At 40.4% G+C, this 20,578-nt stretch overlaps 1 protein-coding gene across 1 annotated transcript in view; it reads left to right on the top strand.

Annotated features, from left to right (window-relative positions):
* The window catches only part of LOC136863932 (adenosine deaminase-like protein), a 384,258-nt gene extending 364,596 nt beyond the window's left edge, over positions 1-19,662 (top strand). The window contains exon 8 of the mRNA XM_067140373.2: positions 19,416-19,662. Within this exon, the coding sequence (XP_066996474.2) occupies positions 19,416-19,610 (195 nt within the window). The 3' untranslated portion in view covers positions 19,611-19,662. The remainder of the gene's footprint in view (positions 1-19,415) is intronic.
* The last annotated feature ends 916 nt before the right edge of the window (positions 19,663-20,578 follow it).

The raw sequence follows: 20,578 nt of genomic DNA, 5'->3' as shown, positions 1-20,578 counted from the left end.
TGGCGGAGATTATTTGCGTAAATACGGTAATTTCATTTGTTTGCAATAGTAATTTTTTAAGTATATATATGATAGTCCTATGTATCTTTGTCTTTGTACACTACACTGAATTTAAATTATAAAATTATGTATTGAGATAAAAATAACAATGATATGAAATAAATGCAAAATGAAACAGTCTTTTAGTTAATAAAAACCAAGCTCAATAGCTGCAGTCGCTTAAGTCCGGCCAGTATCCAGTATTCGGGAGATAGTGGGTTTGAACCCCACTGTCGGCAGCCCTGTAAATAGTTTTCCATGGTTTCCCATTTTCACACCAGGCAAATGCTGGGGCTGTACCTTAATTAAGGCCACGGCCACTTCCTTCCCACTCCTAGCCCCTTTCCTGTCCCATCGTTGCCATAAGACCTATCTGAGTCGATGTGACGTAAAACAACTTGTAAAAATATAAATAATAAAAAATAAAAACTGAGTTAATAAAAGTTATGAATAATGAATGAGAGCAAGAATAACGATTCATGTTTGTTGTGTTACGGATGCTATTGTTATGTTTAGTGTTTTGTATTCATTTACATTTAAGTTACTCTATCAATGAAAATTAAATACGTATTTTTCCCATTGCTTCAAACTTAAATGTAATTCCCTGAGTAAATGATATCTTTATTTGAAATAAAACAATAAAATATTCCTTCCTGCTGCAAACAAAGTCAGTTACACACAGTTATTGTTTTCTAAATTTATATGACATGTTTTACAGCCGGGTGCTTTTCCTGTCCTCAACCTCAATTGAGAAGTTAATAAAGATGAAATGAACGATAGTGAATGAAATAGGGTAAGAAGGAAGGAATCAGCTGTGGCATATGAATAGGAACTGTTCCAGCATTTACCTGGAAGTGAAAATGGTAGACCACAGAAAACCATTCTCAGGACAGCCGACGGTGAGGTTCGAACCAACTACATCCGGCTATTTTGTATCAACAAAATATCATTGACTTTATCTGGATCAAGAGACCTTCTTCTATCTGACAAAATATATATGCAGCAGCACTAAAATTCCTCTGACTTCCTGCACTAGACGCAGGAATACAAAATATTCTTCGTGCAATTGTTGCAAATTTGCAGAAAAAGGTACTCTTTTTTTTTTTTCTGCCAGTTACGTGGATTGTCATTATCAATTGCAACTCTGGCAAGATAAAGGTCAAGTTAGTATACCGACATTGGAGATTGATTGCTTGATTGATCTCATACATCATCTTTGATTCCTGGTCTCCTTACACTGTATTTATGACTTACAATTTTATTGTTCACCAACTCTTTTGTTCCATGTTTCATGTTTACTGAGTCATTAACACCAGGAGTGTGCCACGCTCTTCATGAGCATCACTCACTCCATATAGCGGTGTACCAGTCAACAAGGTGACCCGTTGCTCACGCTGGAGCAAAACGGGCTCTATTACAGACTACAACAAGCGGGAGGTGGATGAGGTGATTAGGGCGGACCAGCACATAACCATTTGTGCGCTGGCAATGGATCTCGACACCAGCTTCAGCTCCGCCTTGAAGGGTTGTCTCTTCCTGTCGGATGGGAATGTGCAGCAGGCGGTTACGGACTTCCTCACGCAGCAGGACACAGTGTTTTACCACGCAGGGATCTTCAAACTGGTGTTTCGGTGAATTGAATGCCTCAATGCTCACGGCGATTTTGCCTAACTGGCATCCTGGTTCAGGGCTGTGCGGCTGTCGAATGGAAACTCATTGATCACCTCTTATACACTGACTGACAGAGCAAATGCAACACCAAGAAGGAGTGGTTCGAAAGGGATGAAAGTTGGGGAAAAAACAGAGACGGCACGGACGAATAATTGATGTTTATTTCAAACCGATATGCAGGTTACACAATGCGCACGGCATCGACTCAGTAGGATGTAGGACCACCGCGAGCGGCGATGCACGCAGAAACACGTCGAGGTACAGAGTCAATAAGAGTGCGGATGGTGTCCTGAGGGATGGTTCTCCATTCTCTGCCAACCATTTGCCACAGTTGGTCGTCCGTACGAGGCTGGGGCAGAGTTTGCAAACGGCGTCCAATGAGATCCCACACGTGTTCGATTGGTGAGAGATCCGGAGAGTACGCTGGCCACGGAAGCATCTGTACACCTCGTAGAGCCTGTTGGGTGATGCGAGCAGTGTGTGGGCGGGCATTATCCTGCTGAAACAGAGCATTGGGCAGCCCCTGAAGGTACGGGAGTGCCACCGGCCGCAGCACATGCTGCACGTAGCGGTGGGCATTTAACGTGCCTTGAATACGCACTAGAGGTGACGTGGAATTATACTCAATAGCGCCCCAAACCATGATGCCGCGTTGTCTAGCGGTAGGGCGCTCCACAGTTACTGCCGGATTTGACCTTTCTCCACGCCGACGCCACACTCGTCTGCGGTGACTATCACTGACAGAACAGAAGCGTGACTCATCGGAGAACACGACGTTCCGCCATTCCCTCATCCAAGTCGCTCTAGCCCGGCACCATGCCAGGCGTGCACGTCTATGCTGTGGAGTCAATGGTAGTCTTCTGAGCGGACGCCGGGAGTGCAGGCCTCCTTCAACCAATCGACGGGAAATTGTTCTGGTCGATATTGGAACAGCCAGGGTGTCTTGCACATGCTGAAGAATGGCGGTTGACGTGGCGTGCGGGGCTGCCACCGCTTGGCGGCGGATGCGCCGATCCTCGCGTGCTGACGTCACTCGGGCTGCGCCTGGACCCCTCGCACGTGCCACATGTCCCTGCGCCAACCATCTTCGCCACAGGCGCTGCACCGTGGACACATCCCTATGGGTATCGGCTGCGATTTGACGAAGCGACCAACCTGCCCTTCTCAGCCCGATCACCATACCCCTCGTAAAGTCGTCTGTCTGCTGGAAATGCCTCCGTTGACGGCGGCCTGGCATTCTTAGCTATACACGTGTCCTGTGGCACACGACAACACGTTCTACAATAACTGTCGGCTGAGAAATCACGGTACGAAGTGGGCCATTCGCCAACGCCGTGTCCCATTTATCGTTCGCTACGTGCGCAGCGCAGCGGCGCATTTCACATCATGAGCATACCTCAGTGACGTCAATCTACCCTGCAATTGGCATAAAGTTCTGACCACTCCTTCTTGGTGTTGCATTTGCTCTGTCAGTCAGTGTATTTCAAGTGAAGTTACCTTAAATGTGAGATTATCATTGGCCTTGTTTGTCTCTCTGTTGTCCGCGCTTCCGATGCTGATCTGTCATCGTATTTATCTTGTAATTTGTTCCCGTTAATGTTCCTGTCTTCCTGCGTACAGCTTGATTTTATGAGTTGTTATTTTCATGTCCAGCTAGCCCCGTGGCGTAGGGGTAGTGTGCCTGTCTCTTACCCAGAGGCCCCGGGTTCGATTCCTGGCCAGGGCAGGGAGTTTTACCTGGACCTGAGGGCTGGTTTGAGGTCCACTCAACCTACGTGATTAGAACCTATCTGACGGTGAGATAGCGTCCCCCGTCCAGAAATTCAAGTATAATGGCCAAGAGGATTTGTCATGCTGACCACACAATACCCCGCAATCTGCAGGCCTTCGGGCTGAGCAGCGGTCGCTTGGTAGGCCAATGCTCTTCAAGGGCGGTAGGGCCATGGGGGGTTTAGTTATTTTCATGTCCGTATTGATAGTATGACAAGTCACAATTTTAGATTGGGATTTTCCACCGAATCAATACTTAATTCAGTTGTTAGTGTACTTATTTACATTAAAAATACATTATCACAGTACTGGTTTCAATCGCATGAAAGATCATCTTCAGGCGCTGAAGAACATTAAGTAGTAAAAAATTTATGATAACTAAAAATATTAAGCTTTCATGTCTAGAGTTCTATCTTCAATGTTCACTTGCATTGTTCTTATATTTTGGTAATACACTGGATCTTCTTCCACTTAAAGATTACGTGTATTGGTCTTAATGTCTAATAATGATGGTGAGAGACTTAATTTATATTTGTGCTAGTGAGCACATATTGGTGAAATGTTTGTGTAAAACTCTGTGGCAAAATGAGAGTGGTTAAAATTTCGTGATTAAATTTCATCCAAGCAATGTTGTTGTTGTATTGGAGTAAAATGGGTTAAAAAATTGTTCCACTTTAAAAACAAGTGCTTATAGGCCTAAAGCTGAGTCTGATATCTTGATATCTAAAGCTGAGTCGGATATCTTGTTGCTTGCAGGTGGTTGTTGTATAGTTGGATTAGGTAAAGGACTTCCGGTTGTGTGGGATGTCTAAAATGAAAATGAGAAGTAGTGTTAGAGAATATCTATTGAGTATTGTGGGTAAGTGAGAAATATTCTGACTTACCCACTCATTTATTTGGCTGGTTACTTGTAGTCCTGTTGGAAGTGTGCTGCTTACTGCTTCTCTTGTACAGTCGAACCTGTCCTAACGGACATCCTTATTCAGCGGACACCTGCCTTTCAACGCCCTCAAACAATACAAGAAAATGACAAGCGTCATTGGGACGTGCGCATACAAGATAAACAGTAAACAACATCACAAAAGGCAAAAATGGAAGAGTGCAGGACCAAACCCAAAGAAATAAGATTAGAGGATGGGATCATTAGGAATTGCGAGAGACATCGCCCAAATAACACCAACGTAAAGTTTTAGATTAAATTTATACTTAAAAGAAAATTCATTCTTACATATTATTTAAAAATTTAAAAAAAAAATTCAGACCCCAATTAACATAATGAACTTGAGAAAATAAAATTATTTAATTTTTGGCATCCCTGAAAATAAGTCAGATAAATAATCAGGATATAAATAAAATTAATATTATTTAAAATAAGTTTCTTCTTTTGTAAAATAAAATTCTGGTGCACCAGTCAGCTAAACTAAATAAATTACTATTAAGTGTTCGTGAACAAACATAAAATTTTAATAAAATTTATAACAAATTATTTAATAGAGGGCTTCCGACACCTCCTAGTGGAAGGATCATTCCCCACAAAACCACATAACGTAAACCAAACAATGCATGAAAATAAGGGGACTTTACACTACAACCGACCAATATGAAAACACATATCGTACAGTAGTTAAAATAAAATCAACACTAATACATTATAAATAAAATCACTCCACATAGTAGATGTGGTAATTAGTAACAACACGACCTGAAATGCACAATTTAATGAGGCGGAACCCACATTACAAGATAGAAAAACACATGATCTTGCCTCAGTACCGCAAAACAAAACATCATAATTATAGCTGCACACAACAGCGGATGCAAATGCCCACAAGACAATAATGACCAATTACAGTTGCGTAACTGTCACACGGCGATAAGATAAGATAAGCAACAATAATGAGAAGAGTAGATAAGCCCCAAGCAACAACCACTCCACACTAGGGGTGCCCAAAACCCTCAATTAAATCTTCAAACTTTTACATTGTTAATGAATTTCATCGTAATAAATGTAGGTATCCTCATATTATTATGCAATAATAAAACAAAACCACCCGCAGAAATGCAAGAAATATACAATCCTATTCCCTAGTCATACGTATGAATCAAATAAGAATCAATGAAAAATCCAACTAATAATAATAATAAAAATAATTATGACCTTTAAGAGAAATGGGTGGCATTCAGTACAATCGCAGTAGTTAGGTCGTAACACGAGTAACGGGAGGCCGAATCACAAAACAATAGTATGGGAACAAAATATCAGAGAGAACAGACGATAGTGTACACCACAATAAACACGGCAATATGAAGATGCAATTTATCAAAAGAAACAGCACACGAATCAAATAATACACGAAAACACACGTAGATACACCAGAAACAAGAATAAACAAAGGGAATCACAAAATATAGAAAAGGCACGAACAAATTTTGACTGTTACCTAGAGCAAACAATGCACTTCGCCGTTACGCAGCACACACTTCAAATATGAACACCATAATCAAGCTGTAGCTTAACTACACTTACAGTAAGCAATAAACACTTATAGAATACAGAAAACTGCACCCAAACTATATATACACAGTAATAAGACCTAAAGGCGAACTTTTGTGGTGATCAGTAATGCCCAGGTAACATCCTCGTGCTATAACCAACTACCACGGCACTTCACAAATAAGAATTTTTAAGAATGACTTACATACTAAAAACGAATATACTTAAATACTGTACAACACCATTTAGACTTCCTCGTTAGGCGAGGTGTACTCTCCTTTATCACCCAATTCCCACAGCTTCCATAATCATTATTTGAGTTACAGAGTAGCCGTTAAACATGGCTTAGCTTCCAGTCACGAGTGCGTCCAGTCACAAGCGAGTCCAACAGCTTAAAAGCACCTTTCATACATTGTCACTAGGCGCGACACAGTCTCAACCCCGCTACACGCTCTGGCGGAGACCGCTGAACCACCAAGATAAGTTGCTAGCCACTCTCACAGATGGCGTAGGAGTCCATGTATCGTTCCACTATGTATTAATAGCTCGTAGAAGCATTACCAAGCAATAAACAATGTTCCGAAAAGTCACAATTGCCACGTTTAGACAGAAAACATGCCCAATATTCCAGCAGTTCATAGCGCTCATGCATTGAAATAACCAAGTCTACCAGACTCAAGGTTTTAGTCTTTCCATAGAGTAGAATAACAGTTCCATATGAACGGGAAAATCACGGCTCAGTACAGTACTTAGCCCGTGAACATAATGTCCGTAGAGGAATTAGTTAATTCACCAAAATACCAGGTCCGATGAGATACACCATATAAATATATGTCGCGTAGACAGTAGATAGTTCACATATATATACATCACAGGTAGCGTATTTGTTAATAACGCTACAGCCTATACGGACAATTTCCCTCGGAACCGATTTTATTTTACATTAGACAAGTGTTAAATTGGCCTCATTTAAGCGGACACCTCGAACTCCGGACAGCGGACATCGCCAATTGTCCCGTCCACTTGACTTAAGCGGACACTTTACACGTTGCAGGACAATTTATTACACCGGACCACATGTCATCCTTTCTTTTAAAACCATTCTTCAGACATAAGGAAATTCCTTTTGAATGTTTGTACTATTTCGAGTGCGAGGGGGGAGAGTGTACATCGGAATGCAGTTCTACCTATTGGTGTATAGGCCTATTCCGAGAATTCTAATTGCCCAGAAATGCTGGCAGAGACTGTTGACTCACAAGTTACCTGGGGATTGTCGTCCCTTCTTGCATCATTCTATTCATAACTCGGATTGTCACTGATAAGGTCGAGCTCAGGTATTCAACTTGAGAAGGAAAAGACAGTATAGGTGCTAATTAGTGACACAGAAATACCGTAGCAGTTCAGTTGTCTGTTAAACATGAGTAACAAGGGACGATCGTGTTTAGATCTTGAGGCAAGAAGAAATGTAATTATAGAAAGTGACAAGGGACTTTCAGTGAGAAAGCTTGCCAAAAATTTCAACTGTGAGAAAACTCAAATAAACACTATTGTGAAGAATAGAACTGAAATTTTAAAGGAGTGGGAGGAAAATAGGAATCGAGGAGTGAAGAGAAAAAGGGAGTCAGTTTTCTCAGAAGTGAACGTTGTGGTATATGAGTGGTTCAAGTGTGCTCGAGTGAAGAAACTGTGTGTGAGTGGACCAATGTTACAAGAAAAAGCTCGAGAAATAACAAATAATCTAAAAGTTGAGAATTTTGTAGCTAGCAATGGTTGGTTAGATTGTTTTAGAAAATGTCATAACGTTAGTTTCAAAACAGTCTGTGGAGAAGGTGGTGATGTGTCTGCGACTGAAGTAGTGGATTGGAAAGATAGGTTACCAGACATTTTGAATAGTTATTACGAACTGAAAGACATTTTGAATGTTGATGAAACTGGTCTGTTTTTTAGGGCGATCCCAAAGAAGTCACTGACTTTGCCGAATGAAAGTTGCAAGGGTGGGAAAATGTCAAAAGAAAGAATCACCATCATGTTTTGTTGTAACACACTTGGTGAAAAGGAAAATCCTGTAATAATCAGTAAATCTTTGAGACCCAGGTGCTTTAAAAACATGGACTTAAATTGTCTTGGTGTCAAATGGCATGCGAATAAAAAGGCATGGATGACGTCAGCAATATTCGAGAATTGGCTCCTAGCTTTGGATTCCAAGATGAAGGCCAGAAACCATAACGTAATCTTATTGCTAGATAATGCTACGTGCCATCCAGAAATACGGCTTTCAAATGTAAAACTCTTGTTCCTTCCACCCAATACCACTTCTCATCTTCAGCCATTGGATCAAGGAATAATTCAAGCATTCAAATTAGACTATCGTAAGAGGGTTTTACGGTCGTTAGTGGCACACATGGATGGAGCAGACTCAGTTTTTGATTTGATGAAGAAGATCAATGTTGGCGATGCAGTCAGCGAAACCACAATCAGGGAATGCTTTGCAAAATGCGGCATCGTTAATTCTACTGTTCAAGAACAAGCAGAGGTAGAGGTTCGAAATGAATATGATGAACTTCAGACTTTAGCAATGACAGCTGGATTGACGTATGATATTGAAGCAAAGAAGAGAATATTCCTTGCTGTGATGATCTCGAGGGCGACTGGCAGTCCCGACTCCAGGACGCACTTTACGGTAAGCTTTCTGTGTTATCAAGTTATACAGTAATTGTGTGTTGCACGTATCGTAAGGTCCATGTTTGTTTGCACCTCAACTCCTCATTCATTTTCTTCTTGTGATAGACAGCTTTTAATTCTTTTAAGCTAAATTTTCGGCTTTCATTTAATTCACTGCACTTCGTAAATATTTCTAGCTATCCATAGCAGCCGTCCTTTGTCATACAAAAGGACCGTTTTGAATAAAACTTTTTATCGTTTAACAGAGCCCGAATTAGGAATGAAAAGTGACGATGACGGTGAGGCGGAAGAAGAACAAGAAGTTCTGACAATGAAGCAGGGACTAAGTATGCTTAAACAGATAAAGAATTTGAGTATCACGCTGGACCGCGAGTACGGCGAGAACACTAAGGAACCATTTAACAGACTTTATTCCGTTTTCGAGAATATCGCAGTTAACAAAACATGTGCTAAATTTACACAGACGAAGCTTCACGATTACATCACAGAGCTGTAATGCTTGTAAATGATATAAAATCACTTTTAATAACTCTATGAAATACTAACACAGAAAAGACTTAAATAAAAAATAAAGATATGTATGCTTATATTTAAGATGGATATTCTTTGCCGTTAAAATGTTCGATTACTTTTACAAACTTATTTTAACGGACACCTCTCGTAACGGACATTTTTCCTTGGAACCGACGGTGTCCGCAGAAGGGAGGTTCGACTGTAGCAAGGACTGATGCATGCAGCAGTGGAGGGGATGGTGGGAAGGATAGGGTGGGGAGACTTGGAGGAGTAGTATGGTTTGGAGGGGGTGTGTCCTGCAGGGTTCTGATTACTTGTTTTTGTTGCTGTTTATTGACGTTCTTCAAATGCTGATTTCTTTAAAAGTAGTGGAATAGTTGCATCATAGAGAATATTTGTTTTATCCGTTATCTCATTAAGGTTGTGACTTGGATGGACAAATTGGTCCATTTGTATGTAAAATTCTTCAATAATATTGAGCAAAATATCCTTATAAGTTATTTCCAGGATTTTCATATCACCTTCAATATCAGAAAATTTGTATATTGACTCTGCCATGCATTGCCCTATAGAAAAAAATCAGTTGTATTTTTTTTTTTTTTTTTTTTTTTTTTTTTTTTTTTTTTTTGCTAGGGGCTTTACGTCGCACCGACACAGATAGGTCTTATGGCGACGATGGGAGAGGAAAGGCCTAGGAGTTGGAAGGAAGCGGCCGTGGCCTTAATTAAGGTACAGCCCCAGCATTTGCCTGGTGTGAAAATGGGAAACCACGGAAAACCATCTTCAGGGCTGCCGATAGTGGGATTCGAACCTACTATCTCCCGGATGCAAGCTCACAGCCGCGCACCTCTACGCGCACGGCCAACTCGCCCGGTGAGTTGTATTTAATAGCATTAATATATTTAGTGTAACGAGTAACAAAACTTCTGACAGTTTGTCCCACATAACTTGCTTCATAGTTAATACATTCCATTCTGTATACACCTGCATGGTTGTTTGTATAGTTTTTGCTGATGGATTTGGTGTTGTGAAAAAGGGTTGAGTTGTTGCAGGAAGTTTTGAAAGCTATTCTGAGATTATGACTTTCAGTTATATTAGTTATGTGGTGGACACTGGCATTATTAAAAGTGAAAATTGCATAATCTTTCTTGAATTTATCTTCTTTAATTAATTTAGATTTCGGTTGATGCTTAATTTTCTGGATGATTTTATTTATTGATTCTCTGTTGTATCCATTGTATTTGGCTGTTTCATGGATTGTGTTTAATTCTTTACTTAAATCTTCAGCAGATTGTGGGATGTTGAAGGCTCTATGTAATCTAAAAAGACCCAACCACCAAAAATTGAAAAAAAAGCTAAAAACATTACTCAAAACACTCATTTTCTACTTAATGAACAGGAAATTTCAAAATTAAGTCATGAATCCCAGATTACAGACATCCCAATCATACCCTAAAATCCATAAGACCAACGTCCCCATTATAAATTTCAGACCAAGTTGAACTTACAAAGTTTCACAATTCATTTGAAATTTTCTGAAGAAACAGTATGCATTTTTGGCCAGGAAAACAGTTCATAATACTATGGAGTTTTGCAAAATCACTAAAGACCTAAAAATTGAACTATATCATTCTGTAGCATCCTACAACATTATCAGTATGTAACCCATTATTCCCATACGGAAGACAATAGATCTAATGGAAACCAATCTGAAAAACAAAACAGTTTAAGGATCTTCGAGGAATTCATAAATCTACTAAAATTTGCCCTCGGTAACAGTTATTTTAGATTTCACGATACCATTTATGAACACATGGGCTTCCTATGGGGTCGCCAATGTCAGGAATCTTAGCCGAAATTTATCTAGACCATCTTGAATGCTTTAAAAATTAACAAAATCGAAAATATTTTCTTTTGGTGCAGATTTGTTGATGATATTTTTGTTATAATAGATGGACGATTCACCTATGGCAATAATATCTCAGACCAAATTAACGACATGGACCAACGCATTAAGTATACAATGGAGACAAAAACAGATCACACATTAAATTATTTAGAGCTATCCGTTACCAAACATATACAAAATACACAGAACGCCCACCCAAACATCAAACACAATTAAATAAGACTCTACTCATCCAAACGCTCACAAATAAGCAGCTTACCAGAGTATGATACATAAAGCCTTCAGTATCCCCTATCTGCTGAAGATTTAAGTAAAGAATTAAACATGAAATAGCCAATTATATTGGATACAATAGAGAATCAATAAATAATACCATCAAAAATTAAGCATAAACTAAAATCTAAATTAATTAAAGACAAATCCAAGAAAGATTATGCAGTTTTAACTTTTAATAATGCCAGTGTCCACCACATAACTAACATATTTAAAAAACATAATCTAAGAATAGCTATCAGAACTTCCTTTAACAACTCAACCCTTTTTTACAACACCAAATCCGTCAACAAAAGCTATAAATACAACCTTCCAGATGTATACAGAATGGAATGTATCAGCTGTGAAGCAAGTTACGTGGAGCAAACAGGCAGAAGTTCCATTACACTGAATATATTAATGCTGTTAAAAACAACCAATTTTCTTCCATACAGTGTAACCGTCCAGGCTTCTCCAGCCCTACTAATTTAATATAATTTCATTTTACACGATATCATTTGATATCAAGTTTATCCGCCATCAGCAATTATTTGTAATAACATATTTATTCAGCGTCAATCATTTGTAATCAAGGCTTTTTGGAATCATATTGTATATATAATAACATCGTTTTAGTATTTAAATTATTATATTATGTAGGATAAGAATTCATTATGTTGTAAATACGGTCAATATGTTGAGACATGGTTGTTTTCATTTCATCTCATGTTTGTGTAAACGGAGGGTTATTCTTGAAGCTTGGGATTTTGCGTGCGTCATGGGTTTATCTTATAAACAAGGCTAGTAAACAGCGACCCGTGCACGAGGCTTGCAAGCTGGTCAGCTATATCATCGCCACGCCTTCTGGACTTGTCCAGGAAGAAGCGAAGGGGAGTTGATGCTTCGATCTATCGAATCAGATACTTCGTTGTATATGAGTTTTGAGATTGAACTGTTACCAAGAGTGGGGGTGAGGCCGGATATATACTGATTCTCAACACGAGAACGGGACCTTACAACCTTACCACCTTACAGCCTTACGACCTTACAACCTAACTACGTGAACTTCATCACTACTACTACTTCTACTGTGAACATCTACTTTGTAGGACGTGATTTGATTTTTGAAACAGTATGTGGTCGCTCCGCGACATAAGTATTTTTGTACAATGTGTTATCGCTTCGATACAGTACTTAGTTGCAGTTATGTTATCGGATCTACGAGAAACGAAACAAGCTTATGGCTTGTGTGATATTCAGTAAATATTGTGGACGAAGAACTATGTTTAGTTCAAGTCTACAGAATTTTGGTACAAGTCTGTACCGTATAAGTAGTATAGCTCAGTTGGATTGAGATTTCTACTAATATGGAAAAATTCATATCTCTGAATTTTCTCCTCTTACGATCAACGCTGATCAGTTTTTACAAGTATAGGGCCAATGTCTAATTTAAAGACTAGGCAAGCAGGGAGTGTTAGTCCAGATAGCCCATACTACATCAGAGAAGGAAGGAAGGATGTCCATGGAGCAAATTTTACATCGAGAAGAAGAGAACGAGTAACCACGGAAACCAGATGACTTCAACGGAAGCTGCAATTGGTGAGCTTCAATTAGATAAAGCAAGCAATAGTAAATTCAGTAAATTCTAAATCCCTCCACGCCTTAAGGAAACTTTTCCGATTCATCTCATTTTTTGTATAATAAATTCATTTGTACTTTATATTGCGTTAATTTTCTTTCTTAAGCGATACTTAATGGTTAATTATTTAAATCTCCTACCCCTGTGATCTAAGTATAAGTCTCTATGCTAGTAAAAGATAAATTTTGGTTTACAGTTTTGTTTAAAACTGTAACCATGGCGCCCAAACATTACATAGAGAAATGGGGAACCATGGAATGTTAATTGTTTCTATTTGCATGGCAATTTGCGGGCAAGCCACAAATAGTTTATTTGATATTCATGTGTCCCAAGAAAATAACTTTCATCTCCTCAAGTGTTTTGATGAGAGGGAACAGTTACAACAGCAACACATGGCAGAGTCAAAACACAAATTTTCTGATATTGAAGGCGATATGAAAATCCTGAAAATGACTTCCAAAAGTACTTTGCTCAATACTATTGAAGAATTTTACATGCACATAGAACATTAAGTCATTACCTTAATAGATACGAGATACAAGAAATATTCTCTATGATGCAACATTTTCATTACTTAAAAATCAGTATGTGAAAAGTCAATAAACAGCAACAAAAACACGTAATCAGAACCCTGCAGGACACACCTCCTCCTATCCAAACTACTCCTCCAAGTCTCCCCACCCTATCCTTCCCACCATCCCCTCCACTGCTGCATGCATTAGCCCTTGCCACAAGAGAAGCAGTAAGCACCATGCTTCCAACAGAACTACAGGTAACCAGCCTGTCAATCGAGAAAGTAAATCACATAGAATTTTCTCACTTACCCACAATACTCAATAGACATTGTCTTAACACTACCTCTCGTTTTCATTATAGACATCCCACACAACCCAAAGTCCATTAAAAGCAGCTCACAATTTAGGCACCTACATTAACGGATGTTCTCACCTAATTAAACTATACAACAACAACCTGCAAGCAACAAGATATCAGACAAAGCTTTATGCCTATAAGCACTTGTATTTAAAGTAGAACAAGTTTTTGGCCCATTTTACTCCAATACTGCGACAACCTTTGACGCGAGTGTGATAACAGCTACAACCTGAAAACAATATTCTCTCACCCATGGGTAACTAATACAGATATCGAGGTTGAATATTATTATTATTATTATTATTATTGTTATTATTATTATTATTATTATTATTATTATTATTATTATTATCGTATGTATAGCTGTGAAGTGTTACATCCATTTATTATTATTACATCATGTGTACATGCGATATGATCGCGTTGTTTTTGACGTTATGTTATGAAACAGGTACTGTATATAAATACATTGACTGACAGAGCAAATGCAACACCAAGAAGGAGTGGTCAGAACTTAATGCCAATTGCAGGGTAGACGGACGTCACTGAGGTATGCTCATGATGTGAAGTGCGCCGCTGTGCTGCGCACGTAGCGAACGATAAATGGGACACGGCGTTGGCGAATGGCCCACTTCGTACCGTGATTTCTCAGCCGACAGTCATTGTAGAACGTGTTGTCGTGTGCCACAGGACACGTGTATAGCTAAGAATGCCAGGCCGCCGTCAACGGAGGCATTTCCAGCAGACAGACGACTTTACGAGGGGTATGGTGATCGGGCTGAGAAGGGCAGGTTGGTCGCTTCCTCAAATCGCAGCCGATACCCATAGGGATGTGTCCACGGTGCAGCGCCTGTGGCGAAGATGGTTGGCGCAGGGACATGTGGCACGTGCGAGGGGTCCAGGCGCAGCCCGAGTGACGTCAGCACGCGAGGATCGGCGCATCCGCCGCCAAGCGGTGGCAGCCCCGCACGCCACGTCAACTGCCATTCTTCAGCATGTGCAAGACACCCTGGCTGTTCCAATATCGACCAGAACAATTTCCCGTCGATTGGTTGAAGGAGGCCTGCACTCTGGGCGTCCGCTCAGAAGACTACCATTGACTCCACAGCATAGACGTGCACGCCTGGCATGGTGCCGGGCTAGAGCGACTTGGATGAGGGAATGGCGGAACGTCGTGTTCTCCGATGAGTCACGCTTCTGTTCTGTCAGTGATAGTCACCGCAGACGAGTGTGGCGTCGGCGTGGAGAAAGGTCAAAGCCGGCAGTAACTGTGGAGCGCCCTACCGCTAGACAACGCAGCATCATGGTTTGGGGCGCTATTGCGTATGATTCCACGTCACCTCTAGTGCGTATTCAAGGCACGTTAAATGCCCACCGCTACGTGCAGCATGTGCTGCGGCCGGTGGCACTCCCGTACCTTCAGGGGCTGCTCAATGCTGTGTTTCAGCAGGATAATGCCCGCCCACACACTGCTCGCATATCCCAACAGGCTCTACGAGGTGTACAGATGCTTCCGTGGCCAGCGTACTCTCCGGATCTCTCGCCAATCGAACACGTGTGGGATCTCATTGGACGCCGTTTGCAAACTCTGCCCCAGCCTCGTACGGACGACCAACTGTGGCAAATGGTTGACAGAGAATGGAGAACCATCCCTCAGGACACCATCCGCACTCTTATTGACTCTGTACCTCGACGTGTTTCTGCGTGCATCGCCGCTCGCGATGGTCCTACATCCTACTGAGTCGATGCCATGCGCATTGTGTAACCTGCATATCGGTTTGAAATAAACATCAATTATTCGTCCGTGCCGTCTCTGTTTTTTTCCCCAACTTTCATCCCTTTCGAACCACTCCTTCTTGGTGTTGCATTTGCTCTGTCAGTCAGTGTATATACCTGTAAATGAATATTATAATTTGTTCTTACGGTGCCTGTATATACAAATTGTAATCCATAATTGTGAAACACACTGTAACTTCCAAAATGGTAATAGACAGAAGAACGATTGGGAATATTCTATACATTATAACCGATGTATTAGACACTCCAGAATTTTCACGAAGATATATTTTGTAATGTAACTTTCTAGAAACCTAGCCAGGCACATATATATATATGGAGACGATCTTGACGGACAAAGATAGATGTTGTTTAGTAGAGTTACGGTTTAGCAAGTATATATCCCGGGCTGACATGCAATATTTGCAGTCTCCATCTTGAAATACGTAGTCATATGTTTTCAACTGTGTTTCAAAGTTGTAACCTCCATATTGAAGTGTTGGCAGTTGTTTCTAATAATGGAGGCTTTGTTGATATTCTCGAAGTGAAGTGTTTTGATACTGTGATTAAGGTTATGTGTGTGTTAATATCTGAATATTGAGCCATGCTAAAATGGCATGTTCATAAAAATGATGTTTCCCATATTGCAGAGGGCTTGTATCAGCCTCACCTCGATTGAGTTAAGTGTTTCCATTATTGTACCAGTGAGGGCAGCTCCCTCGGTCATGAGCACAGATCATTCTTTCGGCAAGACTGTTGTTTTATCTCTTTGGAGCGAATCTTTGCATTATTATGTGTGTGGAATATAAACATGGACCCCACGCAGATTGGAGTGCCGTATTATGCCATAAATGGGTTTTTAATAGATTTAAACGTGACTTATACTACCATCCTTCTTGTTATTTTGATTATTGATATTACAGGTATGGTAATCCTTGTATTAATATTATTTCTACGGTTCTGTTTTGCCATTCCCCTCTTTTAATGATGGCCGATTGATATGCATCCTTCTGCTCTACAGCGAGAATGGGCTGTGTGTCTGTTGTTGACATGATTGTGATGTGTTCATAGCTGGGTCTCTGATTGATTTTATTTACGTGCACTACATTCTAAAGTATTTTGCCATCGAATTAATGTACGTCCTGCGTGTGGACGCGGAGATCCATTCGTGTCGTACGAAGAGTGTAAGCTGATGGGTTTATGCGTGACCACTGGGTCCCTATTATCCTACTGCTAATTGTCTGCACCGTGCACGCTATCTCTGACATGTGACACCTTTGTTTGTGACCATGAGAGTCATACTATATGAGTTGGTGTTCAACTTATTAACTGGAGCAACTGCTCGTATTGTTTGCCGATACCGGCAATGTCTGAATGTTTGAGTGTGTGTTGGTGTGTGGAAGGAGAGAAAGGATGACGTATCGGTCAGCTCAATTTATATTTTTGACTTTGTTTCTGAGCCTCATGCTTGTTGCCGGTACGGTGATATTTTGCCTTGGTCTCCGTCCGCCATGCTTGTTTTCTTATATTCAGGCTATGTGCATGCCTGTGTTTCTCTTTGGGTTTGAATTTTGTATCTTTGCTCCGGAGATGTTTCTCTCTGTGCTATGTTGTGATCTTTCACATTTTATTTTACCTTCTCTGGGTTTTCTCTTTTTTTCTTCTCCTTGCTGCGTGGGAACTTTTATCTTTGGTAATTGTTGAGACGATGTGGAAGTAAAATAGACGCTTATGTTATGAATTTTGTTAATCTCGCGGAAAGAATGACCGAGTTGATCCTTGTGGATTGTATTCACATTACCGCATTATGTAGCGAGATTGCACTTGAGACGGTGAGTCCGTCGTATGAATAATTTAAGCTTGGTGTTTGAAAAGCTGTGCTCAGGCATTAATGTTGGATGAACTCTGCACATGTACGTATCCTTTCTTTTAATTGCTTACTTCATTTCTTGTTTGTTTTTTAAATTTTATTATCTCAATAAACCCACATTTAAATTTAGTTTGAATTTTATTGCTAGTAGCCTTAGTCTCGTTCCTGTTCTGCATTGAAATGAGGGTCGTTTCCAGTTCAGGGCTGTGTCATTGGCCTTTCCTAGTCGCGGTCCATGCCTCGAATCTCCAGACGTGTGTGTTTTATGGTGACATAGATTGTCGGTAAGGGAGGGGGTGCGGCTCAATATATGTGAATAAAATTTATTGTACCAACTGACAGCATCCCGTGTGCGTCTGTGTGGATACTTTAACATATATCCCCCCTATAACTTGAAACAATTTTCACACTTTGTCACACTCGTTGACTTTGGCTTGTACGTAGAGTGTATCTTCTTTCTTCCTCGATGTCGCTGGATGTGCTCTCCTCCTCTTGACCAGCTGTGCCGTGTCAGGGGTTGGGGTTGCCTCGCTGCCAGCCTCTTCCTCGGTCATAGTCGATGTTTTCTTCCAATGACCAGATGGTGCTGTGCCATTAGTTGCCTCTCCTGCAGCCTTACTCTGTATGCGCTGCGGTTGGGTTACTCGCCGCAACTCCGATCCGTGGACCTTGACAGGAGGGTTGGTCTTCTGTAAGTAGACCCCACCCGTTTATCCACCCCGATGGGACCAATCCACGTAGGTGCGAGTCCTGCGTGAAACCCTCCAATCTTATTATTGGCTGGGTGGTTATGTCGCAGTACTTGTTGGCCTGCTTGGAAGATCTGCGTCTTTTCGAGACCTTGAGCCTTGGCCTGGGTAAGGGATCTCTTCTCGGCCAAAGCTTGCTTCTCCTTGATATACTGCTGCTGCTGCTGCCACTCTGCCAGGGAAACAGCTGCATCATCTTGACCCGAAGTGGATGGTGGAAAAATCTCCCAATCCACAGTGCCGTACAGCTGTCGACCAAGAAACACTTCTGCTGGGGAATAGCCAGTGATATAGATGTTCATTCCCATAGGGAATGACGCCAACACAGCGTCGAAACTAGTCCCAAGTGCAAATACATGTTATAAATAAACTATAACATTTTTGTATTGAAAAGGTGGACCCTTTCTAGTTTTTTCCTATCTTCCCATAGGGAATCTGAAATATTTTGTCCTGAATGAGTAAATTTATAATACCAATATAAATGGTCCGTTATTGGACAATATAAATTTTCCAGCTAACTCATTCCTTGAGCACAAAATTTAATCACGAAATTTTAACCACTCTCATTCTGCCACAGATTTTTTCACAAACATTTCATCAATATGTGCTCACTAGCACAAATACAAAGTTATATAAATGAAGTCTCTCACCATCAGTATTAAACATTAAGACCAACACATGTAATCTTTAGGTGGAAGAAGATCCATTGTATTACCAAAATATAAGAACAATGCAAGTGAAGTTTGATGATAGAACTATAGACATGAAAGCTTAATATTTTTAGTGTGTTATAATTTTTTTTACATAAATTCAGAATAAGTTATGTTTTAATATTGATGTATTTACTGTTTTACTACTTAATGTTCTCCAGCACCTGAAGATGATCTCTTACAAGATTGAGACTGGTACTGTGATAATGTATTTTAATGCAAGTACATACACTAACAATTAAATTAATAATCTATTCTGTAATTGTGACTATTGATTTGTCACTTGTTTTTTCCTTTCCAATCCCTGGTATGATTGTGTTGAATTTGTCATTATATGAACAGTATGTTATATCAGATGTTGTGTTTACAGCTGATTACTATGACTTTTTCCCAGAAACAGTGCATGTTATCTTTCCTAGGTATTTGCTGAATGTAATATTTAATTGATTATTCTTTGTTTTATTCCAGACAGATGACAAAGGAGTTTTCAACACAACTCTGTCCCAGGAGTACAGAATAGCTGCAGAGTGTTTCAGTTTATCTAAGGAAGACCTTTATGACTTAAGTCTGGCTTCTGTTGAGTATGCATTTTGTACAGAGTTAGAGAAAATGAAAATGAAGGATATGTTTTCACATTGGAAGAAGAGATATTTGAGTTTGTAATACACAGAATGGTTCTCACATTCCTTGTTGAATAAATGTATTCTGAAACACATCAGAATTACTTTCTTCTACAGTTCGTGTTGCCCGATGCTATGTTATTTTCACAAACATAAATCCTATTTGCATGTTCTTTCTTTGTTTTCTAATTTACTCCCTACATGTAATATTCTTTCCTACCATCTTTTTTAATCCCCCCCCAGTCAGGTAATTTGCTTCAGATAGACAAGGTGTGTTTCATCACCTACCCTCCATTTCACTGATTTCGTAACAAAATATTCTGTCTTCATTATTAATACAGGAGCCTCTATGGCTCATGCATTAGCAAGCCGATCTCTCACCACTGGATTCCGTGGTTCATACGCTGGTCACTCCACATGATATTTGTGCTGGACAAAGCGGAGGCAGGACAGGTTTTTCTCCATGTACTCCAGTTTTACTGTCATCTTTTATTCTGGCAACACACTCCAATATCATTTCATTTCATCTGTCATTCATTAATTATTGCCCAGAGGAGTGCAACTGGCTTCAGCAGACAGCACAATTCCTTCCATGCCGCTAGATGGGGCTTCATTCATTACATTCTTGACCCGGTCGATGACTGGAAACAGGCTATGGATTTTCAATGATTAGTACAGATTGTGCTAAAAGCCTACAATCTCAAATCTTAACCCATTATTGCTGGATTTTTTTATTTTTAGAACTTTGATTTGCCAGTCCTCCCGATGGTATCACCACCTTGACGAAGGCAAAATACATTTTGCCGGGTGTTTTGGAGGCTTGCGTGTTCAAATGATCCTTAGAGCTATGCCGGCGGGAGCATATGCTCCTGGTGGGGGCACCCAAGCCGGACAGGTCTAAGGTGATGATCCAGACTAAGAGTGATACCCTGGTCCTCCAGGTTGGGGGGGGGTGCGTGGGGCTACCAACTCCACCAGTACAGAACTACATATTGTTCAGAAACCAAATCA

This window comes from Anabrus simplex, chromosome 2, assembly GCF_040414725.1.
Source record: "Anabrus simplex isolate iqAnaSimp1 chromosome 2, ASM4041472v1, whole genome shotgun sequence".
Lineage (NCBI taxonomy): Eukaryota > Metazoa > Arthropoda > Insecta > Orthoptera > Tettigoniidae > Anabrus > Anabrus simplex.
This window is presented reverse-complemented; position numbering and strand designations above follow the sequence as displayed.